This window comes from Xiphophorus hellerii, chromosome 23 (assembly GCF_003331165.1).
Source record: "Xiphophorus hellerii strain 12219 chromosome 23, Xiphophorus_hellerii-4.1, whole genome shotgun sequence".
NCBI classification, from domain to species: domain Eukaryota; kingdom Metazoa; phylum Chordata; class Actinopteri; order Cyprinodontiformes; family Poeciliidae; genus Xiphophorus; species Xiphophorus hellerii.
In genome coordinates this window covers 26,442,817-26,463,197 of record NC_045694.1, presented here as the reverse complement: position 1 = coordinate 26,463,197, position 20,381 = coordinate 26,442,817, and the positions used below count along the sequence as shown (strand labels likewise).

The 20,381-nt window shown below is 38.0% G+C and overlaps 2 protein-coding genes across 2 annotated transcripts; one reads left to right on the top strand and one right to left on the bottom strand.

Moving 5' to 3' along the window:
- Positions 1-352: 352 nt before the first annotated feature.
- Positions 353-11,583, bottom strand: aup1 (AUP1 lipid droplet regulating VLDL assembly factor). Its single transcript, XM_032554234.1, has 12 exons — positions 11,323-11,583; positions 10,035-10,172; positions 9,785-9,935; positions 8,281-8,468; positions 6,406-6,478; positions 5,939-6,012; positions 5,627-5,693; positions 4,535-4,637; positions 4,310-4,447; positions 3,254-3,393; positions 1,871-1,959; positions 353-766 (listed from the first exon to the last, which is right to left on the bottom strand). Exons 1-12 carry the CDS (start codon positions 11,361-11,363, stop codon positions 721-723), a joined length of 1,248 nt encoding a protein of 415 aa, XP_032410125.1. The 5' UTR covers positions 11,364-11,583; the 3' UTR covers positions 353-720.
- A 748-nt stretch (positions 11,584-12,331) lies between these two features.
- ctsf (cathepsin F) lies at positions 12,332-19,650 on the top strand. Its single transcript, XM_032554229.1, has 14 exons — positions 12,332-12,724; positions 13,420-13,530; positions 13,986-14,067; positions 14,635-14,696; positions 14,797-14,869; positions 16,497-16,610; positions 16,755-16,903; positions 17,007-17,103; positions 17,225-17,305; positions 17,430-17,549; positions 18,058-18,122; positions 18,250-18,340; positions 18,446-18,504; positions 19,100-19,650. Exons 1-14 carry the CDS (start codon positions 12,488-12,490, stop codon positions 19,172-19,174), a joined length of 1,416 nt encoding a protein of 471 aa, XP_032410120.1. The 5' UTR covers positions 12,332-12,487; the 3' UTR covers positions 19,175-19,650.
- Positions 19,651-20,381: the final 731 nt, after the last annotated feature.

Here is a 20,381-nt window from a genome sequence, read left to right as displayed (position 1 = left end):
ACACTTACATTCTCGCCTAAAGACGTTGCACCAAATCACGTTGTGTCATTTAAAGTGTAAAATAGCAAAATAATTTGTCGCTCTTCACCTCTATTGACGCTCTGCCTGAACGCCTAAAAAAGGGCACTGAGGGCATCAAGGATAAATGGGGCAGGGGCTCAAGCCCCTTTTGCCCCCCCCCCCTGCACGTGCCTGATCATGAGGTTGCCAGGAACTCTTGTTTTGAAGAGCAAAGGCGTGACAGCGGGGCAGAACTGGAAACTTTAAATCAGCAAAGTTAAAGGCAACACACATATACGTATATATTTATATATATAAATATAAAGAAAGCTCACAAACCTTATGTTTGAAATAATTTCTTGAAAGCAAGGTCAAGCTGAACTTTATTTTCATCAACAACTCTGACATTATAAAAATAAATAGATGATTTACAGTCAGTGGATTGTTATACAAACCGTTATCAAAATTATGTCTCAGCCAGGATGAAGAATTAAACACATGCATAAAATCACCATTCAATGAATGTATACATGTTCTGAATACTTTGTTGCCATTATTTGCGGATAACAAAACCAGTTTAGTTTTTTTTTTTGTTTGTTTTTCCTTTTCCAGCTCGACGGGGTTGATAGAAAATAAAAATCACTTTTCAAAAGTAGACAGCAGGACAGCTTGAAGATGCCTCCCTCCCTCCGACCAGTTTCCAACGATCCGACGTTTTGTTCAGTGGCCGTCTTCCAGGTCCAGTCCGTGCTTCTCGATGTAACGTCTGCAGAAGACCACTGCTGGTTAGTGAAATTAATCTCGCTCAAACAAAACATAGGCGTTATTGTTTACTGTCTGCATACGGAGGTTTAAGTCCGCTCTTCGTCAGCATGAATGTATTTCAAGCGATTCGTTTCAATTGTTCCTTTTTTCCAGGAGTGACTAACGATTCAACATCTTCAATTAAAATAAATATATATATATATATATATATATATATATATTAGGTTTTAATTTATTATGTTTTTTCCCCTCTATATTTCCATAAAGCAGGTGGTTGTGGTGCAATTTGCATTTATATATTTGTTAGAAGAAAATGTCTAAATGTGAAGCAGCACAAAAAAATCTGGAACAAACTTCCAGAAAACTACAAAACTGCTGAAACACTGACATCCTTTAAATGAAGGCTAAAAAACCCTCCACCTGTTTAGAGTTGCTTTTAAATAGTAGTAACTGGAACATTGATCAGCATATGCGTTTGATTTTTGATAAAATGTCATGTTTATTTTTGGTTTCATAGATGGTTGCCGTCTAATGTTTTTATGACGTAAAGCACTGTGAACTGCCATGTTGCTTGAATGTGCTACAAAACAGACTAGATTTGTGAGGGTGTATCAATACATTCTTGAGGTTATATGCATAATTTATTTAGGTTTGAATGTGAAAAAAAATTGCACAGCACATTCAAACGTATGCGTCTAATTCTTACTTCAGAAACGAATTCAATTTGTTTAGTCATTTTTCCACATTGGAAAATGTTTGAATCAAACACATAATTAAAAACCCAAACTAAATAATATATTCATGCTGATGATAAATATTCATAAACTTCTGAATGACACTGCAGGTAAACTACATTCCTCCCCACATCACCCCCATTTATTGTATTTTTTTTCTAGTATAAAAAAATCTGGGATTTATTTATTTTTTGGCCACTTGAGGGCAGCAAAAGCGCATCCAAACACTCCACCTACTTTTAATGGGAACCCGCTGATGTTGTTCAGTAACTTTTCACGTTTACGGCGTAAAAATGTTCTGCGTTGCCATTTTTGGGTGCCAAGTCGTTTAAAACATGATATTCCTGCAGGTATTCCTCTAACCCTCTCACCTTCTCGCATAATTATACAACGCCTCTTTTCTTTGCTGGAGAGACATGTGTCTGTCAGCTGGCGATCTCCCAAACGCTTTGGCAGCAGGCTATGGAGAGGAAAGGTAAAAGCATGAACCGCATTAGTCAAATAATAATTTGGACTTCCCAGGATTTTGAATACATATGAAATTTGTTCTACCACGTAAACGTTGGGACAGATTACTGCGTCTGTATATATCTGGGCTGCAGGTCGGAGTCCACAGTCCGATCTGAGACAATTCCAACTCACAATTTAGTACTTAAAGGGACAGTTTAGGATTTTTGGTGTGTGGTTCTGCTAAATGGCTATCAGCAGTGAGTAGCTTACCTGCAGAGATTGAATGTAAATCCAGATTTAAGCCAACAGGAAGTACAAGAGGGGACGTACGACAACGCTAATCTCAAAAACATCACAGCAGTTTGTATGAACACTATTTCTATGATTAATTTTTACATTGCTTTAGTTTTTTGAGTTACTCAGGCCAGAAATGTTGCACAAGTTTCATTCTTAGCACACGTTCAGACCAGGAAGACCATTGCCTGCCTCCATTTTCCGTGAAAATAATCATTTTTTTCTGGGTAAAGTACCGCCCGATGCTAACGCCATGACAATCCAAAGATCCTTTAGGCATAAACCGCCGTGATGTTTGTGAGACTGAAGTTGTTTCAGGATGTTGTTGGAAGTCCTCTCTGATCTCATCCCCTCTGGCACAAGGCGTTAGCTTCAGACTCTGGGACTAGCTGATCTAGATTTATGCTAAATGAAGAACCAAGAGGCCTAAATTTATTCAAACCACTGCCACATTTGGAATTATTTTGAAGCAACTAAGATGTGTTTCTGACAGGAAGCGAGACAGGAATGTCCTAAAACACAATACAATGTAAAAACAACAAAAAAGAAAGAAATCATGTTGATTATTTATGCCCTTCTTAGAAACTTCCTAGGCATTAAAGAAGTCAATCATTTCTTTTAATGGATGACCAGCTTTTCAACGTATTCTGACAAGTTAACATCGGTGATGACCTCCATGTCTTTGAGGTTGGAAGGACTTGTGCCCTTTACCAACTCTGTTGCCAAGTAAATTTTCAGACAAAAAAATAATTAAAAAAATCGGCATCGGCCAAAACTGGAACCCGTAGAACAGCTTTTTTTTAAAAAGGACGTAAAATCTTTGTTGCATTGCTGCAACAAAGATGTTGGTCAAATTGAAAGATTAATTTAAACCTGAATTTGCCAGGTGTAGGAATGATGCTGGGATTACTGCTTTTTAGACAGCAGACAATTTTATGATTGTAACCTACAATCAAAAAGAAGTGTAGGTTCCAAGAGGTCAGTGAAGGCAGCATTTTGAATGGTCAAACCTTTATGGCAGGAGAGGATCCAGAAGGAAAGGAGCTGATCCTGGAGGCTCCGTATGTTGACGTCCCAGTAGCTTCCATCGACACTTCCTCTCTATTCTCTAGCAGGTTTGTTATCGTGGTGTCAACACAGTTGGTTTTAGCTGAAAGGAAAACAACAAAAAAACCAATAGGCAACTGGAAGAATACTGAATTACGGGGGAAACAATGCAGGACAGGTAAGCCTGTCTCAATAAATAATAAATCGATTCATCGCATGGTAAATTAAAAATTAACTCGATAATTTTGATTTGGGGAATAGCTGTTAAAGAGATTTTCTCTTTCAATGTTGTTGGGAAGCCGCCATTTTGAAAAACGGTGCAAACATTCGACACCAAGTAGTCAGAGTGCACTACCTGCCACTTTTGCCTGTTTTCCCTGTCTAAGCTGAATGATTGTTATTTTTAATGCAATTTTTGGTTACAGAGACTTCATAATCCATTTTAATGATTGTTTTGGATGCTTTGTTAGCTTATTTTGGATATTTAAAATACTTTTTCATTCTCAGTGTTAAATGTTCTTTCAACCTTTTTTTTTTATCTTTGTGTGGGTATACTTGCATAAATAATGGGTTATTGTTATTATATTCGCTCAGAATGTTCTCAAAATGACAATATTATTGCAATAATTTCTGGGACAATTTTTTTATTGCAACAGGCCTAAACTGAGAAAAATGACAGCACTTGTAGCACAAGTTGTCTTAGTTCAGTGTGGAAAAAAAATACTAACTAACCAATACTTTTGGAATAACTAACAGTAAAGATGTAAGAAAAAAGCTTCAATATTTTTATTCCACCGCTCAATTTTGTTGCAAAAATAACACATGGTTCTACCCTAGTTTTTTCTTTATTAAATTTCTAATGATACGAAAAAGTCATGCATTGTTGTGCATCTGATGTTACATATTCACCATTTTAAGGTTCCGTAAAACCTCAACATTTTCTGAGAGTGTACTCACTTTTCAAGATGAACGCATGTGTTAAATCACAAACAATAACGAGAATTAAAACCGGTCCGTACCTAAATCCTTTGTAATGACACTGATTGGGACATGTGGCAGCACATCCTTCACCTGCTGGGCCATCTTGGCGATCCGGTGGTCATCTGAGCCCAGACTCTGGGCCATGAAGCCCAGCCCGATGGAGCCAGATGTGGCACCTGTAGAATACAAAACGGCCACTGAAAAAGTCCCAAACTGTGAATGTGCCACACGGGTAGATTGTCTAAAACAGCTCAGTTACTTACTTGTAGTCGTTTGTGGTACTGAATGTCTTTTCCTCTTAATGTGCTCTGCTTTATCCGCTTTAGTAATCTTGGTGGAGACCAGCCCCAGTTCAATAGCGAGAAGCTGAGCAAGACGACACACGTTAGAGTTAAAAGAGGAAAAGAGAGCCAAACAAGAAGAAAGCAATCTATTAAAATAGACTAAAATTATTATTTTTTAAAAACCAACTGACAATAAATTCAAATCAAGCCATAGAAAAGTCCCGCGGGAAAAAACCTACATAAAATGTATGAGATTAAATGGTCCTGCCATGACAAAATGTAAGACCTGTGATTAATGTATGTAAGGCCAACTTACATTTCCTTTAATGAATTTAAGACATTTTAAGTACTTCCTTTTAGATAAATGAATTTAAGACTTTTTAAGGCTTTCCATTTTATATAAATGAATTTCAGACTTTTCAAGGCTTTTAATTCATATAAATAAATCTAACACTTTTAATTCATATAAATGAATTTAAGACTTTTCAAGGCTTTTAATTCATATAAATAAATCTAAGACTTTTAATTTATATAAATAAATCTAAGACTTTTAATTTATATAAATAAATTCAAAACTTTAAGGCTTTTAATTCATATGAATGAATTTAAGACTTTTCAAGGCTTTTAATTCATATAAATAAATCTAAGACTTTTAATTTATATAAATAAATTCAAAACTTTAAGGCTTTTAATTCATATGAATGAATTTAAGACTTTTCAAGGCTTTTAATTCATATAAATAAATCTAAGACTTTTAATTTATATAAATAAATTCAAAACTTTAAGGCTTTTAATTCATATGAATGAATTTAAGACTTTTCAAGGCTTTTAATTCATATAAATACATTTAAGACTTTTGAAGGCTTTTAATTCATATAAATATATTCAAGACTTTTTAAGGCTTTCATTTCAGAGAAACAAGTTTGAAACTTTTTGAAAATGCGCGGACACCTGGTGTTAAATGCCCGTTCATCTTAAATCTGCTTGCCAGGCATCTGGAGGTCCAATAAATTCCACTTTTGGTTTTAGACGTGTGATTTATGTTCATAAACTCCAATGAGGGAGTCTTACCTCTTGGACTTTGTTGGCAAACTCCTGCGTAGATTCACCATCTTGTCTGGAAACTGGTGGGAGCCAACTGAAATAAAAGGCGATGTCAAAAACCTTATTTTTAAAGTCAGAACGCAAAGTATGTCGATACTTACTGTAGAAACTTTTATTCTCAAACTATCTCACGCTGCAGCTGGGTATCCAGCATTACTAGTTTTGAGTAGGTGAGCCAGAGGCTGTTAGTGCTGCCATGGCAACATGGAACCATCACTGCCTTCTACCTTGGCCCTATCCCTGTCTAACAGATGTAAGTAGTGATAAAATATGTAGTACCTTACATGATACACTGTACATGGAGAGAAAAATGTCCACAGGAGGTCTGTTAGCCAGCTGGACTCTACTGTGCTCTGTTGGAAGAAACGAAACACATCAAAGACGGTTGTGTTATCTTTACAGATGTGAAAAAAATGACCAGGATTACACAGAGAAGCTGCATTATCTGTATACAAACATCCTCACTTATATTGAAGGAGTTCATCATGGAGCTGGTAGAGCTCTCCGTAACGCCCGACTGGATTATTCTTAGCACTGAGATCAGATTAAACTTCAAATGTGTAATATCATCAGATTTGGAACAAAGTCATATTTTGTTCATTGAAGATTTTAACCGCTTCAAGATGCGTTTTATTGATTTCCTGAAAGACGATAAGCTAAATGACGCTAATAAAGCAGCAGATGATTTAGTTGGCAAATGTTCTCCATCTATTCTGACCTGACACACAAGTCTAAAATCCGGTTACCAAAGAAAGCAGAGGTCTGGACACCCGTAAGGCCACAGGTTGGATAGATTCAGTCAGTGTGAAAGGCCACGAGCTGAAATAGCAAACACACACACAAAAATACACATTTACTTTGAAGCAAACACTATTTGGAAAACTTTCCTCCTGATATTAACAACATTAAAATACATGTCCCATTGATAACATGAACAAACTGTTATTTGCTCATTTCATTATCGATGGCTGAGACGGCAAATTGAAATGAGTAGATTCTGACTGAAATCAGCAGCAGAGCTGATTAGACGGCTCACGATACCGGAGCTGAGGATGAGTCAGTAAAGTGACCGAAACGCTGAGCTGGAAAAGGAAACTGAAGCCCGGGCGCCCACACAGGAAGCACCTGGATGTGGCTGAGGCACAGCGTCGAGAGAAGCAAACCCAACCTTCACATTTCTGAATCGCTACAAAGTATTCTGTCAACCTTGAGGTAAAGGTTAGATGATACAATATCACACGGCTTCCTTTAAAAAAAAGCCCAACAAAAAACAAACATTTAAAACAGAAGTGCATAAAAAATGCAAAACAGAAAACTAATTGATGGTAAAATAATGTCGTTATCATGCAGCGTTTACCTTGTTGCTCCATTTAGACGTTTCACATTAAGCAGATTTTAAAATCGGACAAAGATAAGCCGACTCAAAGTGGTTTTTGGATAATGATTTCTTTCATCGAGGGGATAAAGCAACACAAACCAACCTGGACCAATGTCAAAAAGTAATTGCTCCCCAAGCCTAATTAATAATCACCAGAGAAGAAGCAGTGGCTGATTTTTACACACTTGCAGATGTGGAGCAGATCAGTAAAAAGAAAAGATTGATTTCGCGTGTAAGCATCAGCCGATCGCCAAAACCTCAGGAAATCAGCACCGACTTATTGGCGTAACCCTAGCAACCAGTGCAGGATGTATGTTAATGCAAAGTTCAAAGGTTAAATCGGCTCCAGTACAGAAATCCAGCCAGCATACGTGTTATTCCATACATATGATCATGATGAATTGATTATTCAAATTATTGTCATTTAGCAATCGATTAATCGTTAACTGGAGGATACAGACTCAAAACAAAGGCCATTTGCTGAAAGAACAACATATTCTGGGCAGTAAGCCAAAATTGTAGAAAAGATATATATATAAATATATAATATATACACACACATTTTGCATTTAAGATAAAAATATATATATATCTGTAAATATGTTCCACCCAAAACTCCTCAAGTGTCAGTTTTATCTTCACCTGGTTCTAATTCTGTAAAGAAAAAATTTGAAAAAGAAACAAATTTTCTTTAAGCGGCTTTTGATATCCAGTTATCAGGTAATCTATAGTCACTGTACTAATATTAAGTTAAGCAGAAAGACCTGACCTTTTCATGTTATATTAAAAGTATTTTTTTTAGCTAATGAAACAATGTGTTGTTGCACTTAAAGCAACATAAAGTTTCTTTTTAAGCAATTGGATTATCTGTTTATTTGCATCTTTTGATGTATTTCTAATATTGTATAAAAAAAAGGCTTAAATGGAAAAATCTGCTAAATGTGCCAGTTCTTTTTTTATCTAATTAATTTTCAGAATAACTGCATTATTAATCGATTACTAAGATCATCGTAAGTTGCAGTCCTAATATTTATCCACATTTCTGCGAGGGAAAAAACTAATCTAATGAGAAGTTGCTTTAAGCTTCCCAGTAAAAGACGACCTTACCATTTCTAGTAAAAAATTAACAGAGGTAAACGTGCCGATAAATGCTGTGAATATTCGTGTTCCTCTGCAAGATTCAGGTTGGCCTCGGTTAGAGGAAACGGTCACGCAGGTAAAAGCAACAGAAAGCCAGACGGACCTGAACTTGAGCAGACCGGCGCGGCCGTTGGTGGTGTCTTCTTCGGGAAAGATGAGTAAAGGCGGGGCGCCGTCAGCGGAGCAGTACCTCTGGAGAGACTCTCCTACCGCTTCCTGGCTGGAGGCCGAGTGGATCTCCATGAAGCCCCGGGCCCAACACATGAAGCCCGTGGAGCCCTCCAGCTGGGGCTGAGGAGCAGAGGAACAACAAATCAAGCTTACCCAAGCCTGGACTCACCGCTTACAACGAAACATGGCAGATGTAGTCAAGTTTACTTGTGTAGCACGTTTCAGTGTCATGAAACCAGCAATAAATATTACATTTTTTCATCAATTTTAGCACTTAAAGCTAAGATTTAAAAAAACTTCACGTTGTGTTCTAAAGCAGAGTCTCTTCAGCCTTTCAAACATTTCTGACCTTTTATTGCAACGCTTTATTAGCTAAACCCCTTAAGCCCGACCTCTGAGGGATTAAAACGGCCCCGACCGCTGCAGCGCTTCGTCACACATCGCAGAAAAAAAATTTACATTTTACCCCACAGTGCATACATATTGCCTCGCGAAAGAATTCATTTCTTTGCATATTTTCAGTGTGTTTCATTCAGATAAGATGTAACAGAATCAATACAAACTAGCCCATAACTGTGAAAGTGAAAGGAAATCCTACATGTTTTAGCTAGGGCTGGGATGGCAAATGCATGCCAGGTTTTTATTTGGCAAAAAAACATTTGTTTAAAACCATGCAGTCTTTCTTTATCCCTTCTCCTTTAAGCATCCGATTGGTTGGTGTCCTCAGTTCGTTTATGGACAGACTGAACAATATACTGAAATAAGCCGAGTACCGCTGAAACGATCGATTAGATTAAACGTGATGAATCAATTATTGAAACAATCGTCAAATAGCTTAGTAGCAGATTAATCCTTAACTGGAGTATAGAGACTCCAAAAAAAAGGCAAATTGCTGAAAGAACACAAACCTACAATTAAAACAAAACTTTACAAAAAATATTAACATTTTGCATTTAAAATGAAAACAACTGACACTTCACTTGGTTCAAATTGTGCTAAAGAAATCTCCCTTTAAAACACCTTTTGCTATTTACTTAATTGGTTCTATTCAAGAGATAGTCAACAGATCAGCCCTACACTGTATTGACACTAGAAGTACATTTCTTTGTTGCTGTGGTTCCTTTGCTGCATTTTAAGCAAGAAATGTTTATATTTTAAAAAGGAGCCAAATTATTTATTTGCATCTGTTAATTAATCTCTAATAATGTATAAAAAGAGCTTAAAGGGAAAATCTACAGAGCAATTTTTTTATCCAATTAATCGTCAGAATAATTGATTACTAGAACAATCGTTAGTTGCAGCCCCAATGCGGAGATGAAAAGGAGTGAAAAAGCGATCAATAATCAGAAAAGGGGTTAAAAAAAAATTATATACATTTTTTTTTTTTTTTACCCCTTTTCTGATTTTTTTTTTTAAAGTAAAACTTGAACACTCACAGTATTGAAGGGGGTCAGGAGGTTGATAATATTGTGGTCAAACTCTGTCACATGATTGCATACGCAGAGCTTGGTGTTTTTATCCCGGGAGCGAGGATTTCTCTGTCGCACGTGCATCCCGAGGACCGAGCACATGACCCTGACAACGAACCTGCAAGCGAAAATAGATGTCAACACCAACAGATTAAAGAAGAAAAAAGAAAACAATTAAGAACAATGGCGAAGGCACGCCACCTTAACCGGTACTTGCCTCCGCACAAAGCTATCTGGGATTGCGCAGCTGACCAGGAAAACGTGAACGCCGATAAAAATCCGCATCAGCATCAAACAAACGCCAACTGGGGAGTAGATGAGCAACAGCAGGAGAGCCACGGCATCTTTGGGAAACCTGCACACAGATTGTTTCAATTCCACAGGAGAAAAATCAAATGAAATCAAACACACCTAACATCTCTAAGTCAAGGCTAACTTCTTACAAATGCCGCAGGTAAGCAAACACACCTGCTGGACTAAAATGGGGCGAGTCTCCAGGTGTTTCATGTCAAAATTCCCCGTTTCTTTTAGGACCGTTTTCATGTGTTAATAAAATTCACTGTGGATTTATGGCTGACATTCCTACCGTGGTTCTACAGTTGATCAATAGGGATAAAATAACTTCACTCCCTCTTTTGAAAATGACTGTATACACTTGTTTACAAAATAAGTTCATTAAAAAACACCTTTATTTTTGCAACAGATATTTCCATTTAAAGCTTGCAAAGCAGAACTGAAGTCAAACTCTTCGTATGTGCCTCAAACTTGACAAATACATTTCATTCTGATTTACCGTCATGCTGGCCCGCGCTGGTTTGACCTGCTCATACATTTCCAGATGTAAATTGGGCCTGACAGCGAGTCATGAAGTTACATTTATTGCAAGTTTGACACTAAAGTACATAAGCAGAAATTTACAATTTTAAAAAAAAATCATGGCCGCACACCAATGTGAAAAGAAGCAGACTCAGCATTTGAAAAGACATTACTGAATGTTGTCTTTCATTTCCAATAACTTGTTACACGTGTCCTTCGTGTGCAGCTCTTTGACATCAAATTCTCATTGAAGCGTGACAGAAGTAGTTTTTCCTTTTATACAACAGTAAAACAACACGTTTATTAAACTTACCTAAACTAAACACTTCCTAGAGCAGGTGGACATGAACACAAACTTCAACAGAGGCAGCGTTATTTTTGATATATCTAACTAAATGAAATAGTGATGCATATCCTTACCAGTGTTGGGACGTGCACCCTAAATAAAGTTCCAGAGTAACTAATAGCAACATGATGTCTCTGCTACTTGGCTAATTAGCCTATCGTGTTTCTTTTCGAATGTTTTAACTCCCTGTGACACGTTTGACCTGTAAATGTATCACATATCCGTCACCGATAACTTCATAAAACATTGTCGCAATGAGGAACACAGCCCCTCCACCAGTGGCTCGTTAGCTTTGTTCTGGCTAACCAGGGAGTTCTAGTTAGCCTGCCGTTAGCTGACTTACCGACGAAAGTCAAACATGTCCTCAATCCCCCGAGTCTCCATGTCTGCCTGTCGGACTTTGGCTTGGCACACAGGCTAATGCTAAGAATACCACCTGACCTCTAAATATGGGTGAGTCATTACGTTCACAGCAGCGCTATGGTCCTCCACTGGGTGAACTGGTAACCAGCTAGCCTCGTCGTTCAATCGATAAACTGGCAACACAGTCAGACAGAACGAGCGGCTAGGTAGGTTAGCATAGCAGCTATCAACAGATGTTACTTCCTGTAGTATGGCCACAGTTCCTGTTAGGAACCTCTAAAATAAAGTTGTTGTTGTTTTTTAAGTTGAGCTGTGGGTTTTTACTGATTAGACTCCGAAAGTTCAACTTGGACTTATGTACAGTATTTCTAAATTACACATTTTATTAATTTCTAGTGGGTTTTTTTTTTTCAGATCAAGTAATTTAATTTCAAAATAAAGTGTGGTATAAAAAAAAAACGAGGGACTTTTTGTCTCCCTCTGGTGTTTGAATTGGGAGATTTGAAATTACACAAAAATCAGAAGGCAAATTAAAACATGTTATACATGTTGTACATATAAAAGAAACCTAGTGAAATGTAAGTAGTTCAATTTGAAATTAAACGAGTAACTAATTCATAACTCGTTAATACCTTGAACCACTTCAGAACTTTGAGTTCGCTCCTGATCAATTGTTTTTTCAAGAAATGTATTCCTAAAAATGTGCAAATATTGCAGATCGCAAATATAACTATTTTATACACTGTAAATAAATTATTGGATATATCGTTGAAAATGATTCATGAACACCCTGTAAATCACACATTGTTTATGGAAACAAATAAACATTACGGTTAATATATGTATATAAAAAGACTTTTTATTTTCCTTTTCTTCTCTCCAACTAGCTGAGGCTCTCTATCGCCCCCTGGTGTTCCCCAGGCGGCCAAGGGCATTTTCCCTTTAACAAAATCCTCTCGTTAAATCTCGCAGGCTCCTCCCACATGCGGTCCAGTTTGTTTGGCAACAAGAGCAACTCGTTTGTGCAATCGCCGCAGTTAACCCGCTATTGATTTAGATTTCTGGGAAAACAAACAGAGCGCTTTTAAATCCAGCGCAAGCTGAACGCCGGTCCCTTTTCTTTCTGCCAGCGCTCAGGAGTCAAAATGAGGGTCGGAGTCCGCTGCTGTCCTCTAATCCTCTGCTTGGCCCTGGTCTCGGTGTTCGGGCTGGGTGAAGACCTCGACCGGCCTCTGTTCGGGCCTCCCGGCTCTCCTATCCGGCTTCATGAGTCCGACCCGGACCTGAAGAAGGTTCTGGTTTTCGCGGAGGAGCGATACAACCGGGGCTCCAACGCTATGCACGTCCGCCGCGTCAGCCGGTTCGTCTCTGCCACTAAACAGGTTAAGACTTAAAAACAATTATTTCTTCATTGTTTAAATTATTGAGTCTTATCGGTGCTTTTAATCATTTAAGAGTCAGTTCAGTATTATTAAATGTCTGTGTTTACAACGATTATTAACCCTGCGACATATTAACATACGTGAGGTCTAGACGGAAGGATAAATCCATCATTTCAAAATAAAAGCACAAACTTCATAGTACAGAACAGATGCTGATGTACATTTCCTAAAGAATATATTTATTTAAAAGCTATCTAATTATGATTATAATAATTACCCATTAAATGATGTGAAATAGACGTACTATTAGTGTAAAACTTCAATTCTTAAAAGCGTCTTTTCCTAACAGGAAGGGTCGATTTATCAGCGCATCATCGACACACCACCACCAGAGAAGCCATATTCCTAAAATAAAATATCTTTTTTTTTTCTGCTAAAAATGTTTACCGTTCTCAAGAACTTATGTCTGAATAAATAAACAAATAAATATTACTGCCTGGCATCTTGTTTAACACTTTGGAGTCTAATAACAGGCACATTTTGCATTTTAAGAAGTAGTTCATGCAACACTGATATTGCAGTGACTAATTTTGCAGTAAATTGCGCAGCCCCAACATCAGTCGGTTTCTAAATCCTTTTTTGTGGAGAACTACCTTTCTTTCTTGCAAATTCTACATTGTCATCTGTTTTTGCAGCTGGTGAAGGGAATCCGCTACACCTTAACACTGGAACTGAGCAACACCCAGTGTAAGAAAGCTGCCATGCTCAGGACCTGTGACTTCTATCCTGAGCCTCAGAAACTTAAGGTACGCTGTGAGAATGACAGACTAGGCAACAAACAGGAAGTTGCCAGCCTTATGGAATGGATACCAAATGTCTAACTGATTGTGTTGTTTAATGTTGCAGCAGTGCCTCGTGTTTGTTCAGGCAGAAATGTCAGCACTGATCTAGTCTTGTGACATGACTGGCTGTAGCTTTGGGCATGCTTGTGCAACTCTCATGTATATATATATATATGCTTCTACAATCCAGTTATGACAGAAAATTTAAAAAGAAAATTAAAAAATAATAAATCAAAGTGAAACACACACACACTCACTTAACTGAAGTAATTTGTAAAGTTTGTGAGAAGAAATGAAGACAGACAAGCAACTTCCTCTCGTTTCCTTATTTTTAGCGTTTACAGGACATGAACAAGCACATGATTCTGATGATATTAATGTCTGTTGTTTTTTTGTTCTGGTGTGTTTTCCTGAATCAGACTGAAGTGTGTGTGTTTGAAGTGTGGGACATTCCCTGGCAGGCCACCACCACCCTCCTCAAACAGAAGTGCCAGCCTAAAGGTCGGTCAGTCAGCAACCAGACGAGCGGATCGCTCTTTCTTATAGATCTCATCTTTCCTTTTTTTTTATTTTTATTAATTCATCTTATTTTTTTCATTTCTGTATATATATTTTTTATTTATTTATACATGTTGTCTCATTGAGATCCAAGATCTAATGCACAAAAGAGACCTGGTTTCCTACATCAAGCAACAACAAAACCTGGAAAGAAAGAGAGCAAAACCAAATTACACACACAGGTCTTTTTTTTTCTCTGGCTAAAGTATTCTTAGGCTAATTGCAATATCAGGTGATCCACATTAACATTAAACAAGCAAACAAACAAAAATCACCCTTATTCGTATTTTCAGCACGGTCTTGTTTGTTCAATCTGACCTTCATGTTACATAACCGGGATCAATGAGGTAAATTAGGTAAAGGGTGATGAGTCAATGTCTAATGTTAGCGTTCACCTCGCTAAAGCTTCCATTACTGCTACTTAGTGCTGTTGATTTTAAAATAAATCGACATTTAACAACGGGAAACTGAAGCACGTGTTTATCAACTAATATGCTCTCCTTGTTTCAGTTGGTCCAGCTTCAGAACAGCCCAACAAGGCGGACGCTCAATCCACCGTCCAGCCCTCAGAGGTAAAAAAAAAAAAAAAAAAAAGCAGCTTAATGAGGGCCTGGTCAGTGTTTCGCCGCGTGCCCCAGCAGTCGTTTATTCTCTTTGTTCTCTCTGTGGTAGGAATCCGTGGAGCTGCTGGGCCAGTTTAAAGAGTTCATAGTTAAATACAATAAGGTCTACAGCAGCCAGGAAGGTGAGCGGTTTGCACACGCTCACACAATCCAGCACCTACACACACACACACGCGCGCACACACACACATTTGCGTGGCTATCTTTGTGGGGACTTTCCATTGGCTTCCATTCATTTCTACAGCCTAAACCTTACCCTTACCTTTACCCTAACCCTAACCCTATACAAAACTCAATTCACACCTTACTCCTAAATCTGACCCCTGACCCAAAAATAGTGTTTCCCCTTGTGGGGTCCAGGATTCGGTCCCCACAATTAGCAGTGGGTCCCCACAACGTAGTATGTGTCAGGACAATGGTCCCCACAAGGTATTACAAACAAACACGCACACACACAGAGTCACATTCTGGTGCACAGACACTGAACCTTTTGTGCTTGCAGCTCATTGTGTTCGCCCCGAAGGGAAAACACTCTCACAAGTCAGCCCACATTCAGTTCCATGTATACGTAGAATGCTGTGCGAAAGTTAAACACGCAAATCCTAAAGGGTCAAAGTAATCTTATTAAGAGAAATTATTAAAAGCAGTTTTCAAATAATGTTTTACTTTTTTTTAAGAGGAAAAAGTTGGTCCAAATTAACTTGCCACTATTTGAAAAACTAGTTATCCACTTTATAAAATTTCGCAGCAACTGTGATTATCCACATTTTCTTGACCGCTGAGTTAGCTGTGGGCATTTATCGTATCGTTTATCATTTACTGTAAAAATGTCTGATGATAAGAACTCTGATTTATTGTCATCTCAATAAATTTCAATGAATGATGTAAAAAAAAAAAACTGACATAATTGTAAATGCTATTTTTACTATTTTCTCCACTGTGTGATAAGAGCAATACATCAATAACATCATATATAGTGATAAATACTTGATCAGTGTCTGTAGATAATATGTCCAATACAACATACAATAATTTCACTGACCTCCGATCCAGAACCAAACAGCATTCTGGGAGACGAAAGCGGAGGAAAGGCTTTCGCTGCTCAACCTTTCACAACCAGCTATAATGTTGGTGGCATCAACAAACTCACTTACTCTTTGGTTACCTAGCAACAAGCTGTTGAGGAACTTGAGCAGCAGCAATATCAGGCTTTTCCACTGTGCCGCATAACTGCTTAGTGCTTAAAATTGGAAAACAACGGCGAGGAGTGAAGGAAGAAAATGAGTACAACACATCCAGACGAAACTGGATGAAACAAGAAAGATCACGTCACCCGTTGGCAGTATTTCAGATATGTAAAACAAAAAACTAATAGATAATTATCATTATCGACCAATATGAAACCCTAATATTGTGATATGTTTTTAAGCCATATCATCCAGCCCTAAACAGAATACATAAGTTTAATGGAAAAGGAGCGTGGAGCAACAGTAAAGTTTAATTACTGTAGAACTTTAGCCAAGACATAGAAGCCAAAAGGAGTCAAATCTCAAACTTCAAATTCTGGGCTCAATTTGGGCAATGATTAGCTTACCTGAAGTGCTAATCAAAGAAGATGACAAACGTTTGTTGGGTAGTATTTAGAAAGGTTGATTAGAAAAGAGTGATAGACAGAAATCACATGAAGTATTAATCTGACATTGCATGTTGGGATGTCAAATATTGTCTTTGTGTGTGTTTCCACGACAGAGGCTGACAGGCGTCTACGGATCTTTCACGAGAACCTGAAAACGGCCGAGAAGCTCCAGACTTTGGATCAAGGTTCAGCTGAGTACGGTGTTACCAAGTTCAGCGACCTAACTGGTGCGTGCAACCGGGCGCCGTCTGGTTATTTCCGACGAGGAAATCTTTGTTCTGCTTTTAACATTGCAGCTCTGCGTCAACTCGACGTTTTTCCGGTATCGCAAACGTTTCAGCTTTGTATTCTCTCCATCTGTTTTCGTCCAGAGGAGGAGTTTCGTTCCACGTACCTGAACCCGCTTCTCAGTCAGTGGACCCTTCATCGTCCAATGAAACCCGCCCCCACTGCCAAAGGCCCCGCCCCTGACAGCTGGGACTGGAGGGATCATGGAGCCGTTAGTCCTGTGAAGAACCAGGTGATGCCAAGCAGAAGAGTTAATAACCGAGGGCTCACCCTGTTGGGCATAAATTTATGTAGCGCAGGGATATTTTTGAACCCTCATTGTGTGTGTTTCGTAGGGCATGTGTGGATCTTGCTGGGCGTTTTCTGTCACAGGAAACATCGAGGGCCAGTGGTTCCTGAAAAATGGGACTTTGCTGTCACTTTCAGAGCAGGGTAATTCATCCTCACAGATTCTGACTGAAAAAGCTCACCACTGAAGTCTTCGAAATGCAATGAAAACAGTCAGTTTTCCATTAAATCAATGGATCATACACTCATACACTCTCCTATGCAGAGCTGGTTGACTGTGATGGAATGGACCAGGCATGCAGAGGTGGACTGCCGTCAAACGCTTATGAAGCTATTGAAAAGCTGGGTAAGAAACAGCTTCACGGGAACAGTAACAAACAGAAAATTGAAAAGGGAGGATTTAAGTTTAAATAAGCTTAAGTTATATATATATATTTTTCATGTATGTTTGTCTCTCCTGTGCCATTAAGGCGGCCTGGAGACAGAAACAGATTACTCCTACAAAGGACACAAGCAGACGTGTGATTTCACTGACAGGAAGGTGGCTGCCTACATCAACAGCTCGCTGGAGATTTCCAAAGACGAAAAAGGTAAGCAATGGGGGCATTTATCGCATTGTTTATCATTTATTGCGATAAATTTCTTATCGTGGTAAGAATTTTGATTTGTTTCTGTCACAATAAATTCCAATTAATGATGTTCTTATTTTTGACTTTTGTAGTTCTACTCTTTTCTTCGCTCTTTGTTCCATAAAAGCATCAATAAAGACTGATAAATTTGAGAATAGTTACTGTTTAGTGATACAAGTCACACTTCTTTGCGTGACTGGTGTCTTAAAGAAGCGTATCCCAAAATGGCAATGCTTTTTCAAGAGCATTATTTATGTTTGTGGGGCCTATAATTGCTGCAACACACAGTAGAAGTAAGAAGGATTCAATAAACCGTTATCGTCACTTTTATCGTTATCACAATAGTACCGCAAAATATTGTGATAAAACCGCAAGTCCATATCGTAAGAGAGTCAATATTCTGCGAGTAGGGCATCAAAGTATCATTATGCAGGCAAATATTGTACTGCTTTATTTTTGTTCTTCTCAGAAATTGCTGCTTGGTTGGCAGAGAAAGGACCAATTTCTGTCGCTCTGAATGCCTTTGCAATGCAGGCGAGTACTTTACTTCCTCATTTCATTTCTCTGTTTGGTCTGATGGAACTCATACTATTTTTTTCCCTGTATTATCAAAAAGTAAAATTTGCCTTTACAGTTACGGTTGTCTTTTATATTCCCGTAGTTCTATAGAAAGGGTGTTAGTCACCCAATGAAGATCTTCTGCAATCCGTGGATGATCGACCACGCTGTGCTGATGGTGGGATATGGCGAACGTGAGTAAATTACACCTCCCCCATCGTAGTTTCATGACATCTATTGATATTAGTTTGTGATTCAGGGTATTTTAAACTGTTTTCATTATGATGTTCTTCTTCCAGGAAATGGCATCCCATTCTGGGCCATCAAAAACAGCTGGGGGGAGGACTATGGAGAGGAGGTACAAGAATAACAACATCTACCACTAGCTTTATTTGATTCAAGTTAAATATAGGATACAGGAATGCAGATATGCTGGCAGATGTGTAGAATCCTACATTTATATTGTTTTGCAGGTGCACTGATAAATCAGCCCCAATTTCCTTATCGGACGATATTTTAGCGCTGAATTTCAGTCGGCTTGCTTCATATAAATTAATATTTACAACCTGACTCAAATAACAAATTATTAGCTTCTTGCTCAAATAACACATTTTTCCATGATAGTTCATTTCTCTTAGCACACAAACAATTATAGCGGCACTATTTTGTAAGTACCAGCATCACTCGCAGTGGTTAATTATATAATTTACTTTACCATCCTGTTTTTGTCTTTTTACTGATTTTTTTCTTCTTCTCTTTTTTCAGTAGGAGGTAATGCTAGTGCAATAAAATTTCAATTTATTTCAAGGCTTTTTCAGCTGCTTTACCAATAAATGAATCCAGTACCGTGTTGCAAATATGTCAAGGTCTGGTGTAAATATAACTCTGCTTAATGTCATAATGCATTAAACTAGAATACGTTATTTTCTGTATTCTGTTTGTCTCTTCTGCAGGGTTACTACTACCTTTACAGGGGGTCCAATGCATGTGGAATCAACAAGATGTGCTCTTCAGCTGTTGTCAACTAATCTTCTGTACTGTATCTGGTACAACTATGTCAGCTCACGAAACGCACAGGAACAAACTGCATGAGGATCCAAGTGAAGACACTTCCAAGTTCTAACAATGTTCCGTTAAACCATTTGCTGCATTCTACCGTCATTCCTCCCACCTCACGCCAATCTACTCTGTCAGACCAGCTCTACTGACGTTAGCTTTGATGTTACTGTGAAACTTTGCTGTAATTTGAAACTGGATTTCGTTTGCACATTTTATTCCGTTGTTTCAGCAGAGGCAGTATTGGTTGTAACTCATCTCTACTAGCAATAAACGTGCTTGTGCTCGAGGTATTGTGAAACTTAGACCATGTCTACTCAGTGTTTTGTTTTGTTTTTTAAAGTTCTGCTACTTGTTGTTGTGCTAATGGTATTAATTGAGATTTCTGTTTCCAAGGAAAGGTTTGCACAGGACTATTAAACTCCAATAACAACTGCTGTGAGAGTGGGAAAAAAACGATGTTTGAATAAAATGTGGGAATTCAAAAAAAGTTCTTCCAGTTTCCAAAATAAATCACTTTGCTTAGACATTTGGAATCATGAATGGACACAGTGAATTATTATCATCCGTCGTCTATACCCAGTCTAAATGGTGCCTATCTCCAGCTGTCCTTGGACAAGAGGCGCTATCAGGTTGCCAGTCCATCACAAGGCAATACACACACATACACACAACCATGCATACACACACACACTCACACAAGCATTCAACATATTTACACTCAAGTAATTGTAAAAAGTAGCTTTGCAATAAATTACTCAAGAAAAAAAGTATTCTGTGAAGAGACTACTCAAAGTAACTGATCATACCATGTGATTTAATATTTACAAATTATGTAGGAAGAGAAACAAGTATATGAAGTTATGCGCAAATTTTGGTATTTTAGTACAAATTAATACAAATGACAATTACAAAACAACAAATTTAAGCAGAAGAAATGCTAAACTTTTTTTTTTAAAAAATACAAAACTTAGGACACTAATACAGCAGGTAATCCACAGAATAAGAAAAAGTATTTCCAGTGACAATGCATGGTGTTAACTGAATCTTCACTTAATCTCCAAATGCCCCATTAGCAGATACAAAATTACATCAGCACAACAAAGCTTGTCCGCAAACGAGATGTCTGCATTTCACATTAATGGTAGATCTGTGTTTGTTGTATTTAAAAGATATGTT

Bases quoted from the DNA above. Each gene is read 5' to 3' on its own strand.
- aup1 (XM_032554234.1), bottom strand. From the start codon at position 11,363: ATGGAGACTCGGGGGATTGAGGACATGTTTGACTTTCGTCG. The intron at 6,013-6,405 runs GTAACCGGATTT...TTCTTCCAACAG, and splicing joins CCAGACCTCTGCTTTCTTTG to AGCACAGTAGAGTCCAGCTG. The intron at 4,638-5,626 runs GTAAGACTCCCT...CGTCTTGCTCAG, and splicing joins TTGCCAACAAAGTCCAAGAG to CTTCTCGCTATTGAACTGGG.
- ctsf (XM_032554229.1), top strand. From the start codon at position 12,488: ATGAGGGTCGGAGTCCGCTGCTGTCCTCTAATCCTCTGCTTGGCCCTG. The intron at 14,068-14,634 runs GTCGGTCAGTCA...TCCTTGTTTCAG, and splicing joins ACAGAAGTGCCAGCCTAAAG to TTGGTCCAGCTTCAGAACAG. The intron at 16,611-16,754 runs GTGCGTGCAACC...GTTTTCGTCCAG, and splicing joins CAAGTTCAGCGACCTAACTG to AGGAGGAGTTTCGTTCCACG.